The 19,468-nt window shown below is 56.8% G+C and overlaps 5 protein-coding genes across 5 annotated transcripts; 3 read left to right on the forward strand and 2 right to left on the reverse strand.

The window, feature by feature from the left end:
- Positions 1-57: 57 nt before the first annotated feature.
- Positions 58-3,905, forward strand: D7B24_006639 (uncharacterized protein; the record flags this gene model as incomplete). The annotated part of the gene is made up of 3 exons (XM_028640765.1): positions 58-1,948; positions 2,013-2,075; positions 2,128-3,905. The coding sequence occupies 3 exons, from the start codon at positions 58-60 to the stop codon at positions 3,903-3,905; spliced, it is 3,732 nt and encodes a 1,243-aa protein (XP_028495045.1).
- A 4,311-nt stretch (positions 3,906-8,216) lies between these two features.
- Positions 8,217-9,587, forward strand: D7B24_006640 (uncharacterized protein; the record flags this gene model as incomplete). Its single annotated transcript, XM_028640766.1, has 1 exon — positions 8,217-9,587. One exon carries the CDS (start codon positions 8,217-8,219, stop codon positions 9,585-9,587), a length of 1,371 nt encoding a protein of 456 aa, XP_028495046.1.
- Positions 9,588-10,085: 498 nt separating this feature from the next.
- On the reverse strand, positions 10,086-12,410 carry D7B24_006641 (uncharacterized protein; the record flags this gene model as incomplete). The annotated part of the gene is made up of 1 exon (XM_028640767.1): positions 10,086-12,410. One exon carries the CDS (start codon positions 12,408-12,410, stop codon positions 10,086-10,088), a length of 2,325 nt encoding a protein of 774 aa, XP_028495047.1.
- Positions 12,411-13,100: 690 nt separating this feature from the next.
- On the reverse strand, positions 13,101-14,792 carry D7B24_006642 (uncharacterized protein; the record flags this gene model as incomplete). Its single annotated transcript, XM_028640768.1, has 3 exons — positions 13,101-13,945; positions 14,015-14,693; positions 14,775-14,792. The coding sequence occupies 3 exons, from the start codon at positions 14,790-14,792 to the stop codon at positions 13,101-13,103; spliced, it is 1,542 nt and encodes a 513-aa protein (XP_028495048.1).
- A 2,523-nt stretch (positions 14,793-17,315) lies between these two features.
- Positions 17,316-18,152, forward strand: D7B24_006643 (uncharacterized protein; the record flags this gene model as incomplete). The annotated part of the gene is made up of 1 exon (XM_028640769.1): positions 17,316-18,152. One exon carries the CDS (start codon positions 17,316-17,318, stop codon positions 18,150-18,152), a length of 837 nt encoding a protein of 278 aa, XP_028495049.1.
- Between the last annotated feature and the right edge of the window lie 1,316 nt (positions 18,153-19,468).

The following is a 19,468-nucleotide window of genomic DNA, read 5'->3' on the forward strand; positions in this document are numbered from 1 at the left end:
CCCTCGTCCATTCGCCTGCTTGTCTGCCTTGCGAAGCATCACAGATCCGAGGCAATCATGTCGGCTGTGCCCTTCAAAGTGAAGGCGCTGTACGAATACTCCTCTCCTCACGACGATGACCTGCAATTCCCTCCCGGTGTCATCATCACCGTAACCGAAGAAGAAGATGACGACTGGTACGTTGGCGAATATGTCGACGACGCCGGAGCCAAGCACGAAGGCATCTTTCCCCGTAACTTTGTCGAGAAGTACGAGCCTCAAGCACCACCTCGACCTGTGAGAAGCCGCACCAAAAAGGAGAACGAACCGCCTGCTGCTGCGCCGTCCGAGCCCGCGGCTGCCGCCTCGTTGCCTGCGTCTGCGCATGCCCCGGTGCCTGCTCCGGTGCAGGAGCCAGAGCCTCAATCGACCCGACAGTCTGAACCAGAAGCCCCTCGTGATGTACCTGTTACAGAGGAGAAGCCTGAGAGGGCATACGGCATTCCAGAGCCCGCTCCCATCGCTATACCGCTCTCGTCCAAGGAACCGGTAGCTCCGGTCGACGGCACTGTTCAGTCCCCGAAGGAGATCACCGAAAATCTGCCCGAGTCGACTGCTGCAGCTACTACGGAGCCTGTTCCTGCCCCTCCTGTGCCCAAGGCTGCCGAGCATGCCGCCTCTAGTTCTCCTCCTGCCGCGAAGCCCGTACCGGCGCAGGCGAAACCCTCGAGCGGCCCGCCCGTTTCAAACAAGCCGTCGAGCAATGCGTTCAAAGACCGCATCGCGGCTTTCAACAAGTCGGCACCGCCTCCCGCACCCTTCAAGCCTAGTGGAATAGGTGCTGCCGGCTCTGCTTTTATCAAGAAGCCCTTCGTCGCTCCGCCTCCCAGTCGCAACGCCTACATCCCCCCGCCTCAGCAAGCCCCCACTACGAAAGTGTATAGGAGAGAGGAGGATCCCGAGATCAAGGAGCAAGAGGCCGAGACTCACGACAATGCGGAAAAGGCTGGATTTTCCACCTCCAACGACCAAGACGACGGCGACTCTGACCAGCCCAAACCTACAAGCCTGAAAGAGCGCATCGCGCTACTTCAGAAACAGCAGATGGAACAAGCGCAGCGTCATGCCGAATCGGTCACCAAAAAGGAAAAGCCAAAGCGGCCGGCCAAGACACGCACAGAGAGCCACGATGCCCCGGAAGCCCTGACTGAGGGCCCAGACGTCACCTCTCCTGTGCTGGAGGGTCCTGGCGCCGATGATGTCGGTGCGAGAACTTCGATTGACTCGGACAGACTTCCGCCTCCACCGAGGCGCAAATCCTCCAAGGGCCCTGTGGAGTCATACCACGATGGAAATGAAGCCGATATGTCGGGGGCGGGCGACACGACTGAGGGACAGGAGGATCTCACTGAGCGCGAGGACAGCGACGAGAGGCCTCGCCGCATGTCTCGCGTGCCTACGAACCCCGGGCCTGTTCCTCCTCCTCGGGCGTCGATCGATAAGACTGCCGTCAAGGATGACGCTGATGTCGTCGAGGAGGAAGCCGCTGATGAGGAGGAAGAGGACGATGATGAGGATATCGACCCTGAAGCCCGGAGAAAGGAAGAGCTCCGTGCCAGGATGGCGAAAATGAGCGGAGGTATGGGCATGATGGGCATGCATTCGCTCTTTGGTGGCCCAGCACCAGCCAGTGCACCGCCCAAGAAGAAGAAGGCCGACAAACAGCACGCTGAAGAAGCCGAGGAGGCAGCATCGCCCATCAGCGCAGCGCCTCCAGTACCTGTGCCAGGTATGATGGCGCTGCCCGGCATGAGCGCCCCGCATCGTGTTTCCGAACCTACCGAAACCGAGGAGCCTCAGTTGCCCAGGTCGCCCACTTCACCTCGTGCGCCTCCCCCGCCTCCCGCACGCCCTACGGGGGATGACGAAGAGGAGGACGATGCTCCTCCTCCCCCTTCAACTTCCAGACGTAAGAACTCTTCGGCACGAATAAGCGTACTTGTGATCTAACAAGACAGCAGCTCTTTCGCAAGGCTCCGCTGGCCCTCCTCCTATCCCTGGAGGCAGACCAGCACCTCCTCCCGTTCCTGTCGAAGGTAGGTTCTGCTGTGGCAGTAGTACCGCGACCTTGACTGACTGAACCCATAGCCCGTCCTGTTCCTGCACCTCCTCCGGCATTGGCGTCGCAGAGCGAAGGCTCTGAATCCGGCGACGAGATGTCAGGTGCTCTTCACGATGCAACCAGATCGGATATCTCCGGGCCTGCGGCTAGATCCCCTCCGGTTGCTCCGACATCACCTATCTCGGCTCGTCCGCCGCCCATTGTCCCAATTTCTGGCGACGAGACTTCGTCGTCACCGCCCATGGCAATGGCGCCTCCGGCCCCAAGCAAGCGCAATAGCCGCCCGCCGCCGCCAATTCCTGGCGCAGCACCCGCGGTGCCCGCCGGCCAAACAAGACCTCCTCCTCCTCCGCCGCCTGGAGGTCCATTGAGCCGGCAGTCAACGCTAGACACGTCGTCTGCTGTTCCGCTTTCTTCTGGAAGACATGTGGAAGCTGATGACGAGGAAGTGACAGAGTACGAGGGAGATTACGACACAGACATTGCATCGTCCGCGCCGCACAAGGATGCCCTCAAGTCCCATGCGAGGGACTCGAGCATTGAAGATGTCACCCCAGTCAGGTCACCTGCGACCGATGCGCCTCCGCCCTCATTTCCACCACCCATTCCGACTGGTACTGCTCCCAGGGCGGTTCCTCCCCCGGTCCCAACACAAGCACCTCAAGCGCCCCCGCCTGTACCATCCCAGGCGCCGCAACCTCCTCCCGCAGACAAGCGCCGTTCCGTGGATGTCCCACGCGCCGCTCCGCCACCCCCGCCTCCTGGCAAGGAGGCAGCGACACCATCACACGATGAGGAATATGACCCCTACAACTACTCTGCGCCGCCAAGGACTAGCACCTATGGCCAGCGAACCCCGAAAATCGAAGAGGAGGCTTACTACCAGAGCCCTCCTCCTCTGCCTTCGCCCGGCCCCCAGACGAGGGCCCCGCCACCAGCACCGCCGGCCAACCGTGCTCCCGGTCGTCAATCTCTGGATGTGTCGAGGCCGTCTGTGAACATCAGGAGGTCCATAGACGCACACCGCCCGTCCATGGAATCTGGTTTCATTGCTAACGATATTGATCTCGCAACACAGAGTGGATGGTGGCGCCAGGCCAAGCAGGTTCCGCCAGTGCTTCAAGGCCGGCGCGACTTGTACTACGAGTCGGACGAGACGACTTCGAACCACCAAGGCGCAACGATTGTCACTCGTACCATCTACGTTCTGTTCCAGGACTATTCACAGACAATCATCACAGTGGCCTTTGACCCCAACGACCAGTCGGATGTCGAGGCAGAACAGCGTCATGAACCTCCTCCGCGAGCGCTGCGCCAGGACCAGCTCGAGCAGGCGTACGAGCGATACGGCCGCGTGATCGCCAACGCCGTCACGTCTAAGAAGGACTCTGTCATTGGCGATGGCACCCCTCAGGCCTTAGTTCACGAGCTTCTTCGCCCATTCCAGGACGTTTTGTTACCTGTGGGCACCCGTGGATACGGTGCGCTGGTATACTCAAACCTTGCCAACGCGTCCACGCAGCAATTTGATGAAATCAGGGCCGGTGATATCGTCTCGATCCGCAACGCCAAGTTCCAGGGCAAGCACGGCCCAATGCACGCAAAGTACACAGCTGAGGTCGGCAAGCCGGACCACGTGGGTGTTGTGGCCGAGTGGGACGGAACGAAGAAGAAGGTTCGCGCTTGGGAGCAAGGGCGGGAGAACAAGAAGGTCAAGATGGAAAGCTTCAAGCTTGATGACCTACGCAGCGGCGAGGTCAAGGTCTGGCGCGTGATGCCGCGCAGCTGGGTTGGTTGGACGTAGATTCGACGAGCGTCTGGGCCTGTTTGTGGACTTTCTCTTGGAGCAATGGCGGAGTCGTATCGTTGACTTGCCCTTCGCTTTGTTCGTTTAGTGGCATCACTTGCTACAGCCCCGACTGACGTACGTAGTGGTTCGAGAACATGATGACTTCCTGGAGTTTCAGGCCGCTGTACCTACAACGCTTCACACCATGATGTATGTCTATGGCCTACCTGACCTGAGCACTTTGGAGTCGGTCTGCGGGGTAGATCTGTTCATGTCAGCTGGCGTGCGTGGCTGGAATGATGACATCGGACATGGACCAGCCTGCAATGCTCTCCTCTCGATCCCGCCTCAGCCACGGGGGGTAGGCAAGGGAGGGTACGTCCAAGAGGCGGCGACACGCCTCTGCAAAGCCGCCAGATGAGCATCCCCCGCAAAAGGGTATCGAATGGCCCTCGCGCCGGCGGTGTCCACGCCGCAGATAGATCTGCGACTCCTCCACGATCGTCACACTAGTCGACTCGGCCTAGAACCAGTCGGTGAGACGCCTGGACGGCGCGCCATGTCGATCTCTTGACCGGTACCAAGTCGCGAGTGGTTCTCGGCAACCCTTGATGTCTGGTAGGCCGAGCAGACACGCCAATAATCGCAAGGTCAGAGGGGACTTATCGCTCAAAGCCAAAAAAAAAAATCGATTGCTCAAGACGCTGTCCGAGAGGGTAAAATGATTCCACTGCGATGTGTTGACCGCCGGAGCAACCAGAAGCGTATAGTACTTTCACGTCTTCTATACTACCCTCCGTGGCCAAATATGCTTCTCATACCTAAATTCACCGCGTTGATGATCTTAGGTCTGACCCCTGACGGACGGCTTTGCGAGTGCACTGAACGCCATGCCGTTCATGTTACGTTTCTGCCTTCTTATCACTATGGCCTGATATACCTCTATCCATCTTATGTTGATCGCTGCAGGAAGATAGCGTTCTTCCGTGCATAAGCGGACGGCAGCGTCACGCGTGAAGTTTTCCAGCAGCACAGCATCCATCAATGCCCCGCACTGATATCATTGTACCTAGCTCTGGAATCTGTCGTTTGCTCCGCAGTTGATGTTTCTGTCCCAATACCAATGCATGCTACAAACCAAAATACCCAACTCATCTTTCTCTCCTGCAGTTCACGACGACAAATGAGGAGCTGCACATATGCCACGAAGGCTGGCGGCATGGGAACGCTTCCGTCACATCACCGGCCCAGTGCGAGGTACATCGACCGACCAAGCGACGGCATCTGTCAATACACAACGTACAACTGTGGAAGGTGAGGAGGAGTCTCAGCCGGCTGGCATCATCTACAGTGTCTCCGAGCGAAGGGTGTGAAGCGATGGTGTCACGCTCTTGCGGAGCCACAGAAACACAAACACCATCTCTTGAAATGGCGAGCTGAGCAGAAAATCTGGCCTTAGTTGTGTATCAATTCACAATGCAAGCAGAGCGGTTCTTTGCAGGATTTTGGTCTTCACAGTTATTTGACGTGTACCATCTCCCGCACATGCACTGATTGAACAGAAAGTTGAGCCCTGGGAGGACGTCTCTGTCGTGCCCTGGCCAATCGCGGGGTGCGGTGGTGACCATGTTGGAGCACGGAGTTTGTGGAGCAGTGCGTATGAGCTCCATGTCACACGACACGAGCCGGAAGTGCCTTCTGTCGATGGCCGGCGAGGTTCTAGGCCACGTGATACACGGTAAGACACAGCCGGACGGCATCGTCCGGATGCTTACTGACGTGCTAGGCATTGAAGATCCATGGGGAATGTGTGGTTACGACAGTGTGTGACAAGACAATCAGCGTCGAGGGCGGAACACCTGGTGTGGGTGGTGCAAGAGAAGCCATCACCAATAGAACAGCAGAAAAGCATGGGATCTGTTGACTGGTGCTGCGCGCAGTGGGTGACGACGCCGAAAAAAGTGTAGCCCATGTTCAGTCTGCACTTCGACCGGGTAGGCGATCGAAAGAGATGATTGTTGCCCGAACTACGCTGAGCATATGCAGCCCCCTGAGAGAGGAACAGGGAGCTCCCTGGGGCGTAGTACGACGTCCAGCAGAAGGGTCATCCCGAGGACCCGGCATCGCATGGACATCTAGTTGCCTATGCCGCCCCAGATATGCAGCCGCCCAACGGTTCGCAAAGTTGGGCCGCCAGAGGGCTTACACGGCGGAAGACTCAGATGTCTAGTGACAACATGACTGTGCCAGGACGTGCTGTGGTCCAACGAAAGATGGCGGGAGCTTGTGAGCCCTGTTTGGTATATGATCAGGTAGCCAGCCACAGTGTCCACCACGGCAGCGAGAGCACGTGGTGTATGAGAGGCTTTACAGAGGCGGGCGGCGGGCGGCGGGCGGCAGAGGCCCCTTTTGGGCCGGCGAATGAGAAGCTGACACGGCTGTGACCCAAGGCTCGATCGAGGGCGGCCTGCAGAGAACCTGTGGAAAGGGTGTGCAGGCCCAGTGGTGTCATTGCTGTGGTTTCCCGTCAGCGAAAAGGATTGCACATCGAGGGGCTCTCCGTAGGAAGGACACCAGTCCCAAGTGCCCGAAGTCCATGTCTGTCAAGGCAGGGCGAAACCTGCCCGAACCGATCAGAGTTTCGCATTGGTTCTCGATTCAGTTATCGTAGGGCCGTCAGAAGCACAGGATCACCAGGGGAATTGTAGGGTGTCCTCGATGGTACCGTGTCCGGATCCTCCGCAGCCCTTCATGGGACGTGGTCCATGTGATGTATCAACTGAGTCGTCGGACAAGCGGTACATTGCCCATGGCATAGAGGCCTTCGTCAAGTTCAATGTATTGTCGCCACCATTTGGTCGCTTGTGGGGGAAGGGGCAGCGTCGTGGAAACTCAGAGAAAAGAAAAGAAAAGAAACGAAAAGAAACGAAAAGAGGCCATCGTCATGTTGGCGGTGTGATGCAAGACTGGTTGTCTTCCTTCTCGTTTGCCTCTTCGCCCTGAAGAGGGCCAACTCTAACTCTCCAAATGAGGTCATGCCGCGTGCGCTGTGTCCTGCCGAAAGACATGTCAGCGTGTCTGTCTGTCTCAGAACGGCGGCTGCATCGTGCGCAATGCTGTACGAAATGTCTTGGATATCGGCTCAAAGACGTCAGATGGGGCATGTTTCTCTGTCGTATTCCGTTGACAGGCCCCGTGTGTGAAGGAGCCGATGGAGACGAAGGTCGTGGTGGAAGCTCGACATGATGGTTGGTTGGTGTGTGGATTGATGGGGGCAGGCAATGTAGGTAGGCCGCCAACACAGGGTCGGCTTGGGTCTCGACGACGACTGGTCTGACCTCAAGTAGCAGGGGCATAGGTACTTGCAGCAGGCGTGGGGGCCGCAGTTGGCAGATGTCCCGGGCCTGGATGGGAAGCCTGAAAGGGAAGCCTGGGAGGGAAGCTCGGGACGCGGGGGGGGAGGGGGGCCCTTGTCACCTCACTGTATGTACAGCCCAGCACGGTACCGTTAGTAGGTACGTAGACCCTTGAACATGCCACAACGGCACGCCCAACGCCTGATCTTTCCTCAGACCCCCCTGCTAAGGCCGGGCCCAGACGGAGTTGCAGGCTGAGGCAGGGGAGCCGTAGTCACCGCATGGTGGCTCCATCGACCATCGAATCGACCCGTCCATCCCATGTCTTTGCCGTATTGAGACTCTTTCGGGAGCTTCCTGAGGAACAGGTGCGAATGGACGGCGATCCTGCCCCCCCGGGCATCCCAAGCCCCTCGAATGATGCACGGCAGGCAGATGATGGTCTGGCTGCGGATGCTTAGGTAGCCCCAGGTGGCTTGTTGCCAGCAGAGTATAGGAAGTTCCCCTTCAGTCTGGGCCATTCTTGCCTTGTCGTTACCAAGTTTGTTCCATCCTCATCCACCCCATCAGGTGTTTTTCTCCCCAAAAAAGGACTCGGCACCTGAGATTAGGCCATGTCCGCTTGCCCTCCAAGCCCCCTTCACATCGGACCCTGTCTCTGCCAAACGATTTCCATCCGCCTCGGCCTGGCCTGAACCAGAAGACACTTATCTACCCGTGTCTGTTGCCTGCCTGCCAGCCTTTGTGCACCTTCGGTCTGTCCTGAGTGCCCAGCATACAACAACTGCATCATTCCCACCACCACCACCACCACCACCACCACCACCGCTACCGATTCTTCAGGAACAAGCACTACATTACTATATCTCTTCACACTCGAACACCAACCCATAAGCATTACCTGTGTCTACGCCTTCTTCCTCCTTGCTCCTCCTTCTTCCACACCGTACGCAGTGCATCACCAATCACCATGCCCAACTCATCCAGGAGACCAGAACCCCGGATTATCACCTACAGTCGGCCGCCTCGTGCCAGCACCGAGTCCTGCGACTCATACGAGACATATCACTCGGAAAGCACCGCGCCAACATCCATATACGCCAGCACCCAGGCCTCAGTCAAAGAAGCTGGCCCTGTTGCCAAATTTCAGCCAGTCTACGAAGAAGACATCTCGCCCTCAACCAGGTGCTGTCCTGGGGCCTCTGTCGACACTTTTGACTCGAGTCTCGCCTCCGAAAACGACTGTTGCCGGGAGATCGACCTGGAGAGCTACAATGACAAAGAAAGCCTCTCCTTGCCCGTCTACCATCAACGGCATCTGGTCGATTCCGGTATTCCACCGTCCAACGCCCAGGACTTCGCCAAACTCTTCCCTTCCATGGAAAGGCTTTCCATAAGGCATGATGATTCCACGCCAGACGGCAATCTCAACCTGCGGGTCGATACCGTCGTACCCGGTCGTCGCCGCCTCGCCATTCAGCTCTTCCATCTACGCATGCACGACCTAGCTAGGAGAGACTTCTCTTTGAGGCGATACTGCCGCGACTCGGGTCGTGAGATCTGCAGCTGCAAGCGGCAGTACGATCTTCCGTCTCATGAAGAGCGTCATGGCATGCAGCAATCCATGACCAATGCCTTTAAGGCTCTTGGCGGTCACCGAACGCTTTCGCATGCCAGTTCCGGCATCGCCTCTGCAGCCGGCAATGTGAGGCCACAGTCTGGTACCATGTCGCATGACGAGAGCCCAGTCCTTCACTCTTCCAATCACTCCCTGTTCTCCCAACACCAACCACAAAACGAACCCGTACCCACCAACACCATGAAGCTCGAATTCTCCAACTATGCCCGCGTCAACATATCTAGACGAGGTCATAGCGGTTCCAAGCGCTACGAATTCGAGTGGTGGGGACACAGCTATCAGTGGCGCCGCGTGCTCGACAGGAATCTCGGCGTCGTCTCCTTCCACCTCATTCAGGATGGCGTCTCGAACCGGCCTGTCGCTCACATTGTCCCCGAAACCCGTTCGCCAAACCAGGTTGAAAGCGACGAGCGCGCCGGCGACTGGGTACCTCCGTCTCACATGTGGATCAGCGATCAAAGTATCATTGACGCCGCGACCAACGTCGCCGATGTCGTCGTGGCCACAGGTCTCATTGCTCTTGTCGATGACTGCATCAAGCAGCGCTGGCAGCCGGGGAAGCATCAGCACCGCTTCAACCTGGGAGCGGCTTCCACTGCCGATCATGGCCCAAAAGCATTTGTTCAGTCTCTCTTCCATCGCCGCTCATCTGAGCCGCACGCCCAACCGAAGCGCCACAGGAGAACTGTGTCTATCTACTGAACTATTCCTCCCTGTTCAAAGGCATCATCAATCAACAGACCAGTGTTTTGATTGGGTTTTCATTATGTTTGTTTGCATATCTTCAATCATGTCATTTAGTAAGCGTGCAAGACGCTGATGTGTAATATATCAAAACCTATAGCCGCTGACAAGGACTGCGTCTTTGGAGTTATGCTTGTGGCGTTTGGGGAAGGGATTTCTGGTGACGAAGCTCTACAGGATCTGAGCCAGAAGCAATGCAGGGGAACTGTATCTGCAACGAAATTAATGATATGACGAGTGATGCCAGAATGAAGTCGCTTCCTGTTTTCATCATTCTCCCACAGCAGCAGAGGGGCGTCAAGCAGAATAAGCCACAGCGTTACAGTACCCGAGTACCAAAACAATCGTTGACATTCTGTGGATAATGACCCTGACCGCGTCCCGCAAACGCCGAAATATACGCCTGGAGCCGGAAACTGCCCCGCCGAGCTACCGGCTTTGAAAAGTAACTGGTCGCTAGACCACATCGCCAAAGACGCCCTTCCGACCGCCGAACCAACCGCCGAAATCAAGCTTCATCAGCAGCCTCTCGACGCCGCCGACGCGGCGGGGCGTGTACTCCCCTTCCTCGGCACCCCAGACGCCGTCCATTTCATCCGTGGCAGACCCGCCGTCGAGGCCCTCGGCAAATCCCGAGTCGGCCTCGAGGATCCTCAGCGCAGCAATGACGTCCTCGATGCCTGCCTTGACGCGCCCCTCGACGTCGCGGAGGGCGACGGCGACGCTCCTCTCCTCCGTCTCGAGGTCGACAAAGGCGTCGACGACGCCGGCGTCGGCTTCGAGATCCATGGACGTCCAGATGCTGTGCAGGCGGTGGACGAGGGCGACGAGGTGGTCCGTGCTGACGAGGAGCGTGAGGAGGGCGTCCGTGTACGGCGTCGACGTGAGGAGCAGGCGGTGGGAGAGGGCGAGGAGGTAGCGTGCGTGGGCTGTCGCGAGAGACTGCGGGTCGTGTTGCTGTTGCTGTTGCTGCTTTTGTTGCTGGGAAGGGGACGACGGGCTGGAAGCCGTGGAAGGCATGAGCCAAATGTCCTCCTCTTCGTCGTTGTCGTTTCCGGGTGCCGCGGCTCGGCTTGCTGATGTAGCGTGGCCTGCGCTGATGTCGCCGTGCTTTGCGTCGCTCGACGTGAGCCATTGGTGGAACCCGTCCCAGAGCCCGGCGACGACCTCGGTCTGGAGATAGGCCTCTGTTTCTGCGAGGAAGAATATGGCGGCGCTCGCTGTGACCCAGGTGCTGCGCATGGCATTGGAACGTGCCGTGTGGCGCTCGCGAAGCAATATCACTTTTGATCGACCACCGCGGGTACTGCCACCAGGCGGTCCGGGTGGTGCAGGATGATGCCGTCGAAGGCTTGTGATCTTCCACAAGTCCGTAAGGCGTATATGCGCCCGGCGGATAGACAGTAGATATGAATTGATGGTTGAGTAGATCTGTAGGTCGGACGGAGCCAGGAACATGTCGAGGGGCGAAGGGATCTGCATCGTCAGCACCACAGGCACTGAGAAGAGGAGGTTGCGGAAAGGGGTTGTTGCGAGCGACCGTGACCTCTGCGGTGCAGTGACCGATCCAACCTTGACGGGACTCGCCGGTTTGGACTTGGTGAGCTGCAAGCGCAGCAAGTCACGCCCCAGTTCGAGGCCTTCGTCTTCGTCTGCGTGCTGCCCTTGCATCAGCCCCATCGCCGCCCACGTCTTGGCCAGCACCGCTGTCACTTCGCCCTCTTTCAAAGCGAGGGTACCAAAGCCTTCTCGTTTGTCGTACGCGAGATTATCCGCTCGTTTCCATCGGCTCCGAAGCTTCTCATCTGCTTGTTGTGTCAGAGCCATGGCAAACTCACCCCGACCGAGAAGGAAGAATTCGCGCAGCAGGCGGAGGATCTCGACAACTCTGCTCAGAGGCAAGAGCTTTTGAAGCGTGGTCCTGGATAGGCTCACGCGGAGAGCGGTGATGGCTCTTGAGAAGCTCGCTGTGTTGAGCGGATAGGCCAGGCCCGAGAGCTCCCGGAGTTGTGATGAGAGGTGGTCAAGCCCCATGAGGCCCGAATCGACACTGCTCTTTACGCGGACATGGTTCAGTGATTTGCCGATGAATAACATGGAGGCTGCTGTCGTAGGCGTGACAAACTTGGGAAGCAGTGTTGGTGTGATAACAAAGTCATGATCGCCATCCTCCGCCAGCCGGACGAAGAAGTCGCCCTCGCCGTGACTCGGCAATCGGCCGTAAAGAATCCAGGCAGACACCTGCTTCAGCCACGCCGTCTCGGCAACCTTGACCAAAGTCAGAGCGGTCTGCTCAATGTCCATGTATCCGCTCTGCAGCTCAGTGCGCAGTCGATCAATCAACTGCGCGCCGCAGCACTTTCCACCTTTGTGCTTGCCCAGAATAAACTGGACTACCTCTCTCAACCACTCCAGACGCCTGGTCCATCCTGAGAACTCCCCAATAACAGCGGTCAAGGGTACAATATTGTAGGCGCCCACTAGACTCGAATCATGCCGCAAGACCGTCTCTTCCACCTCCAGGACTTTGCGCTGAAAAGCAGCCAGATGAATCGACTCAATTGCCGTTGCAACGGCCCGGCATATAGTCGAGGGATGTTCTGCCGAAATCTGGGCCGAGTGGCCCAGGAGCTTGATGTTCAAGTCGCTGAGGTGTGCGGCGGTGGCGAGAAGTTCGCGTTCGGGGGGCGAGATGGCGGCAAAAGCGGTGGATTGAACGCCATCGGTTCGCAGGAGTGGTGAAGGGTGCCCGGACAAGGACAGGAGGATTTCGTGCAGCATAATTGGACCGGCGCACTACGATTGCAATCAGGTCATTGTTGGGGCGAAGGAGGTACGGAGCAGAGTGACATACGAGGCACGCGGCGGCAGCGTCGTTTCAGCTGGCCTCTTGGACCGACTCGAAGTAGCTAGATCGTGTATGAGAAGAATGATACTGCCAAAGATCTCGAAGCGGCACATTGAGCACGATCGTTTGTCGTGTAGCTGCCAGATGGTACCCCCAGCCAAAATCCTGGTGGGGGTGGTCTCGTTCGGAGATGCTCTGTCCTACTCTTTAAACGACAAGCGAGAGGCGTGGAAGTGTTAGCTGGAGCGAAACTCTACAACAGACACATGCCGCGCGTCGCTCGAGGGACTTGTCTACCGTAGTGGTGAAGGTGAAGTGACCTGTTGACCACAATCGCGACCAGACGCGACTCTGACGTTGCTGCCCGATAAGCACGATGGCGGGTTGAAATCACTTATCGCAGGTAGACACGCCCCACCCGCTTCGCCTGCCATCTTCAATGCACCGGCGAAAGTATCACATGCCTGACAACCGTTTCCTGATCATGGTTGAAAAGAGTTTAAGATGCTGTTCATTTGTATTCATTGCTGTTTGTAATCGTAGGTCTACTGGCCGCAGGAAAGCAAAAACACAGGCATGGGCATCTATCAACACCGTAAGCATCAAGGCTCTGCCGCCCCCCTTCAGATGGGCTTCTTGCCCTTGCTGCTGCCACCTTCATAAGCAGTGTGAATGCTCGCGGCCCCGCTGATGTTCGTGTTGCTGTTGTTCCTCTCCAGTGTGCCTGGGGAGACAGTGCCACCGTCGCCGCCGCCCACAATGATCTGACCACCTCCGTTGCCCACCTTGCCGACTACCATGCCCTTCGCCACACTCTTCAGAATGGCTCGCCGGGAGACGCCGGTGACATCAATGTAGACAAGACCAACATTCTTGAAGCCACCACCAATGTTCCGCGAGGCCTGACCGGCCTCAGAGCCCCACCGGTGCTCGACCACCTGTGAAACACTCGAGGCAGTACCACCCAGAAGGTTCTTGCCGGCTTGCTCGATACCATCGGCCACGGTGTTGAAGGCCATAAGACTCTTGTTCAGCAGCCCAGGTTTGTAAGACTCGACTACGTGACCGTCCTTGTCATAGCCTCTACCGCTTCCGTCCTTCTTCCTACTAAGGGAAGCACCGAAGTTCTGCGCGTACCTTCCAATGTGAGTGACCGTCGTTGCCGACAGACCGGCAGCCTTTGACGAGAAGGTGTTGATTCTACGAATTCGGTCGTGTGCTGCGGGCGTGAACGTGACAGGTTTTGACACAGGCTTGGTCTTCTGCGAAAAGGTGTCGGCGCCGCTCTGCAAGCCCTTGGCGATGAGATCGGATGATGTAACGATCAGTCTGGATGCCTTCGAAGCGTTGTTCACGAGGAATGACCTCTTGTACGAAGGATGCATCACCATCTCGACATACTCCTGGGATGCTGGCTGTACCTTGACAGCCTGGGTGCTATCAGAGGGAAGTGTGATTTCGACAGGATCTGCGCCATTCTTGTAATCAGTCAAGTGTCTTTACCTCAAGCTGAACAACGAGGGGCTCGACCACGTACCTTTGGATCCGTGCTTGATACCGCTGTCATCGACTTGATATCCCTCGGTCAACTCGCCAATGACACTACCATCTTCCTCGTCGACCAGGACAATCCTGCCACCCGGATGCAGGCTGTGGCTACCTTGCGCGTAAGCCTGGCCTGGTTCATAGTCCGCGGGGTTGTATGCAGGCAGTGGCTCGGATCCAGAAGCCCCCGATAGATCCTTCTCTGCAGCCCTGGTTGTAGAGACAGGAGGAATATCAGCCTTGGCTGCCTTCTTCGGAGGCGGAGAGCGTTCGAGAAAGGCAGTACATTGGGCCAGGATGGTCTCAAAAGTGTCGACATCCTCCTGAAGACCTTGACGGCTGCCCGTGTCCGGAAACTCAAGGCGGGTAAAGGCACCGCTGTCGGGGCCCAAGTCCCAACGGGGGATGAGGTAGCTTCTGGGAGGTTGGTGATAGATCTGGGTAGTGGCTGGCAGAGGAAGATCGAGCTCGGGTGGGAGGTGTAGGTGCAAGTAGAAGTCTTCGGGTGGAGTGTTTGTGCCAGTGGTGCCGGAGGCGTCTGCGAACGGTGACGAAGTCGGCACCATTAAGAGGGAGAGGGTCTGAGGGCCAGCGGGCGTCAGAGACTCTTCCACGCCATTGGAAATGTGGTAAGCCTGGACGCCATTGATGGCGTACAGAAGCTTAGGGTCCTGCAAGCAAATCCGTGAGCAGATCGATCGATATGATGGGCGACATCGGCTGTAAGCCGCAGGGTAACAGGCATGTCATACATTATGTCCCGAAGACATGTTCAAGTCCGCGTATGGAGGATGCGCCAAGCCAACAAAGGTAGGTAGTTGACGAGGTGCAGGATTTCGATTGTCTTGCAGTATTGAGCGCTGGGTTGACTGCTGGATTGAGGGGCGGAGCAGCGTGGGGGAAGTGCAGGACTGCGATGAAGGATGAAAGTTGATGGTTCGAAGTTGGGATTCGTTCCTGACAGATGCCTGAATGAAAACTTGGCCCTGAATTTGCAGATTCGTAGCTGTGAGTAGGAAATATCAGATCGTCTCCTCCGCCCCTCCTTCGTCACAGCAGGGCGCTGGAACTGTGACGGGGTTGGTCATTGAAACGGTGCCATGTCGGAGGCGCTTAAGCATGGGCGCGAGAGGCCTCTCTGAATCTCCAGATGCGACGTCATTGGTGCTGCCATTCTTGGATCCATGTCGTTGGTGACAGCACAGCCACTGACCGCCCCAGTTGAGCTCGAAGCTTGTCTGCCCCTGGACTGATCGCCGACAATGAGATCTCCAAGACTGCGTGAAACGTTTGGCTGCACGTGAAGGAACTTTTGCCATTTGGTACGATGGCCAGGAATATGTAGACCTTCATTAACCGTGCTGGACCACTATTGTTGAAAAAATATATATCCTGGTCCATCGCCCTTTCCGCACGGAGGACCAACACCCCACTGCTTACCTGAGCGAACCGATGTGGCTTGCTATTGAACATGGTGACCTGATGATTTCTCCCATTGAAAGCCAATATTGCTCCCAGCACCAATGTCTGATATATTGAGGTGCCGAGCTCCCTTTATGCGCCATGATCCATGAATATCCGAATTATTCAAGTGACCACGCCGCAGGCCGACTAAGTCGAATCGAATGGCAAGAACGGACGCAGAAGGACCTTCGCGTGTGCGGTCCAGTACAGCTTGCTTACGCTGCAGGAGGTCCAAGATCAAGTGCGACAATACAGGCCAGCTTGATGCTGCCTGTAGGAATTGCATCAAAGCAGGTCAGCGCTGCCAATGGCCAGACCCATCTGTAGTGCCACCAAAACGGACAGATGCGCCGTCAAGTATACGCCAATATCGGGAGTCGGGTCGAGGAAGAAAACGTCCCAGAATAACCCCGGCCAATGCTCAAAGCGATGGTCAGCAGAACGCCGAAGATATTCTCTCGGCGCCTTTTCTTGACAGGCATGTATGGGATCAGATACTGGCCACCTATAAGCTCCATTTCGCAACAGAGCTACCTTTCCTACACATTCCCACACTAAAGGACAAGATCTACCAGTGTCGGAGAGATCCAGCCACGGGTTCGTCAGAGCTGAATCTGGTACTGCTCGGAATTCTCGCCCTGACAGCGAGATACCACGACGAACTTGTTAAGTATGTTCATCGTCTCTCCCACGACAAGCACATGAGTGCAACCACCGACGACCAGGCCCGATATTGTGTAGCTCCAGACCTCTTGCCGCATGACACTCAGCCCGGGGCAAGACCGCGTGGAGGGCAATCCAGACCAGCAGCTGCCGCTGCCTCAGAATTCTTCGCCGACATTCTCGACAAAGCCTTGGGATCTTGCAGACTGGCCATGACAAGAGCAACCGTGGAGCGCGTTCAGGCATTCTTGATGCTGGGTCTATACCAGTGGATATCACGAGACCATCAGGGCTTAGGGTCTTGGATGTACGTTGGCATGGCCATACGCATGGCGCAAGCGCTCAAACTTGGGGTTGGAGACGTGGCTCAGTCCTTATCATCTTCCCCGTTGGCCGAGAAGATACTTATTGATGGAGAAGTGAGGCGGCGAACAATGTCCAGCTGCTTCATACTCGATCGTATACTATCGTGCGGAAAAGATAGAACTTCTTGCATACGCTCGGAAGACCTGCGTATTCAGCTGCCCTGTTCCGAGGAAGATTTCGATTTGACTCGACAAGTCTATACCGGCTTTCTCCGGGGCTCGCTTGTCTCCGTTGTAGCCAACCGCCCAGACAGCCCCAACATACTCAGCAGTTTTGTACAGCTCATTGACATATGGGGAGAGATCTCGCACTACAGCAACGCCGGCGGCCGCTTCTCCGAGGAACAAAACGTTGCTCCATGGGAAGCGCAAGCGAAATTTTCAAGACTCTCTCGGAAGCTCGTTGACTTCAACACAAAGTTGCAAATGACTGACAGCTCTCTCGGGTTCACACTCTCTCGGAAAAATTATTTCAAACATGACAGTCGGCAAGGCTCCAGTGCATTTGTTTCGCTGCACATGCTTATGTGTCTCTCAAAGATCATGCTTCATCGCGAATATATCCCGTTCATTCCCGTCAGGTGCGGAAGACCCAACGGGCCGTTGGACGAGCCGACTTTTGCTCCAGACATCACTCCGCCAGGCTTCTGGGCCAGCAGTGCCAACGAGCTCTTCCATGCTGCAGCTGAGATCTGTGATCTGATAGAAATATGCGGCGAAAGATTGCCACACTCGTCACTTGTGGTGTTTGCCATCTGGCATGCTGCTTACGTCGGGCTGTATGCTCGTCATTTCCCCCAAATGGATGTAAACAGGTCCATGGTCGGTATCGAAGTCGGTCAGAGAGACGGCTATGCAGTCGCTGGTACCAACGAACTAGGCGAAAGCACCAAAGCAGCCTTGGACTCTCTTCACCGACTAGCTCGACATTCAAATCTTGCCGCCGAGTATGCCTTGAGGTTCAAGGAAGCTGATGAGTTCTACGCTAGAATTATCGACGATCATAATCGAAACCACGACTTGGACCGGGCTCTAGGTGCACGAGAAACAGGCCCGAGAACACGTAGTGTTCGAATGGGTGGCAATGGAGGCGGCGTTGAGGAATGGCATAAGAGGAAGGACTATCTCACCAACAATGGTTCCATCATTGGAGATGACCGCTGCCGAGATAATGACGTGACAGATCAAGCACAAACGCCGCTATCGGACCACGTTCCACCTGGCAAAGAACACTCGCGAGGCCTGGAGCTGGATTTGACGGCGGCTGGTGCAACACCTGCTGGCATGCAAAGATCACTTCGAGCCGAGTTAGCAAGCACGGGTCGGTTAAGCCATACACCCCACGACTATGGCGCTGCGTCAAGGCGTGGGAATGGTTCAAACGACAATCAGCAATCCAGCGTGCCGGACCATTCGCACTTTGACAGCCCGTCAGTGTATGACTTGACAGCGACGGATCACTATACAGGGCTCGATGCCGAGCTCGTCGCAGACATTGAGGGGAAGCCCTTCGGGTTCGGTTATTTGGACCAGAGCGTTTTCGTGGGAGGATTCGATGAGTTCTCCCCTGGCGGATGGGAGGCCCCGTCACAGGAGGTATCCAGACTACTGTTCCCTCTTACGGAAGAAGACGCATGAGCATGAAGGGATATGTCTGCAAGGAATATGGCTGCCAAGCAGCGTTTGTGTCCACGGTCAAGTGCCCCCCACGTGCGTCGGCCTTGGGATCAGATTCCTGCACCTTGTCGTCTGTTTGGTCGCATCGGGCTTTAGGGGCTGGTCAGACATGCTATGCTCCGAGTGATGCGAGGAACAGCAGCAGCAGCAGCAGCAGCAGCAGCAGCAGCTCAGCCAACAGGGACAGTCCAGTACGGAGCAAGCCCCGCGAGGTGCAGCTAGGAGGATGGCGGGCGCACAGATTCAGGGCGGTTGAGTGCTCGAGACGCTGGTTGAGTAGGTGAGGGGCAAGCGCAGCTACCCCGCAGTTTACGGGTATCGGAGGCGTTAGGCAGTGGAGGCGTGACGTTACGAAGGCCTCATACCCGCTGTCATGACCACTACAATCAGGGACAAATTGGTCATGGTTTCTTGGTTGCATGCACGATCGCGAGGGCCGCATCTCGGTCTCATCGCAGCATGGGTTCTCACCAGAGACGAGCAACGAGGGAACAACGAACGAGTGATGACAGCTATGGATCCAAAAACGGCCTTAGCACTGATCGCACAACACAGGCCCTTCAAATTGCGAGCTCTGCAACAGGATTGATCACCAAGCTTCGGGCAAATCACCATTCGAGCTGGCGGCATCACCGAGTTGACGGTCCAGCCGAGCTTACTCACCCTCAGGGTTGACAGTTCAGCGCAGAGGACGCTCTGCCGGACTTCCCCCTGCCATGATGCCGAGAGGCTCGTCAATGGGTCGAGTTCACGGTACCTACCTACCTACCTACCTACCTACCTACGGCTGCTACTCAGACAGGGATCTGCAATTCCCCCTACCGCCGACGTAATGACATGTCCAGCCCCAGCTCCAGCACCGGGCTTCAGTACCTATACCTCCACGCCCTTCTGTCTCCCTCGAAACGGGCATGGTGCATCGACGCGTGTGTGAGGTCCACGGGGACTAGCACCGTTATTAATCCCCCTTCATGACCCGCGTTCCACCCACATCTTTCACGTACTGGCCTTCCAAGATGGCCAATGTGTCCTCTGTATTCGGAGTTCATCGCCCATCAGCATGCAGCTCGTCGTAGCTTCCACTGTGCAGGTGGGGCGCGGGGGGGGGGTCGACCATCTGATTCTGAACCGCATCCTGATTAGCCATCGTCTTTGGGCCTCCCACGCAGCAACGTACTCCCTTTCCCCTTGGTGCGGATCCCAAGGCAAAGAAAGGTATGCATGGCACGAGAACAAGGACAGACGCGCGAGTTTTGCGCAGCGCAGAGCCACTGCCG

Source organism: Verticillium nonalfalfae, assembly GCF_003724135.2.
Source record: "Verticillium nonalfalfae strain VnAa140/NRRL 66861 chromosome Unknown scaffold_49, whole genome shotgun sequence".
NCBI lineage: Eukaryota > Fungi > Ascomycota > Sordariomycetes > Glomerellales > Plectosphaerellaceae > Verticillium > Verticillium nonalfalfae.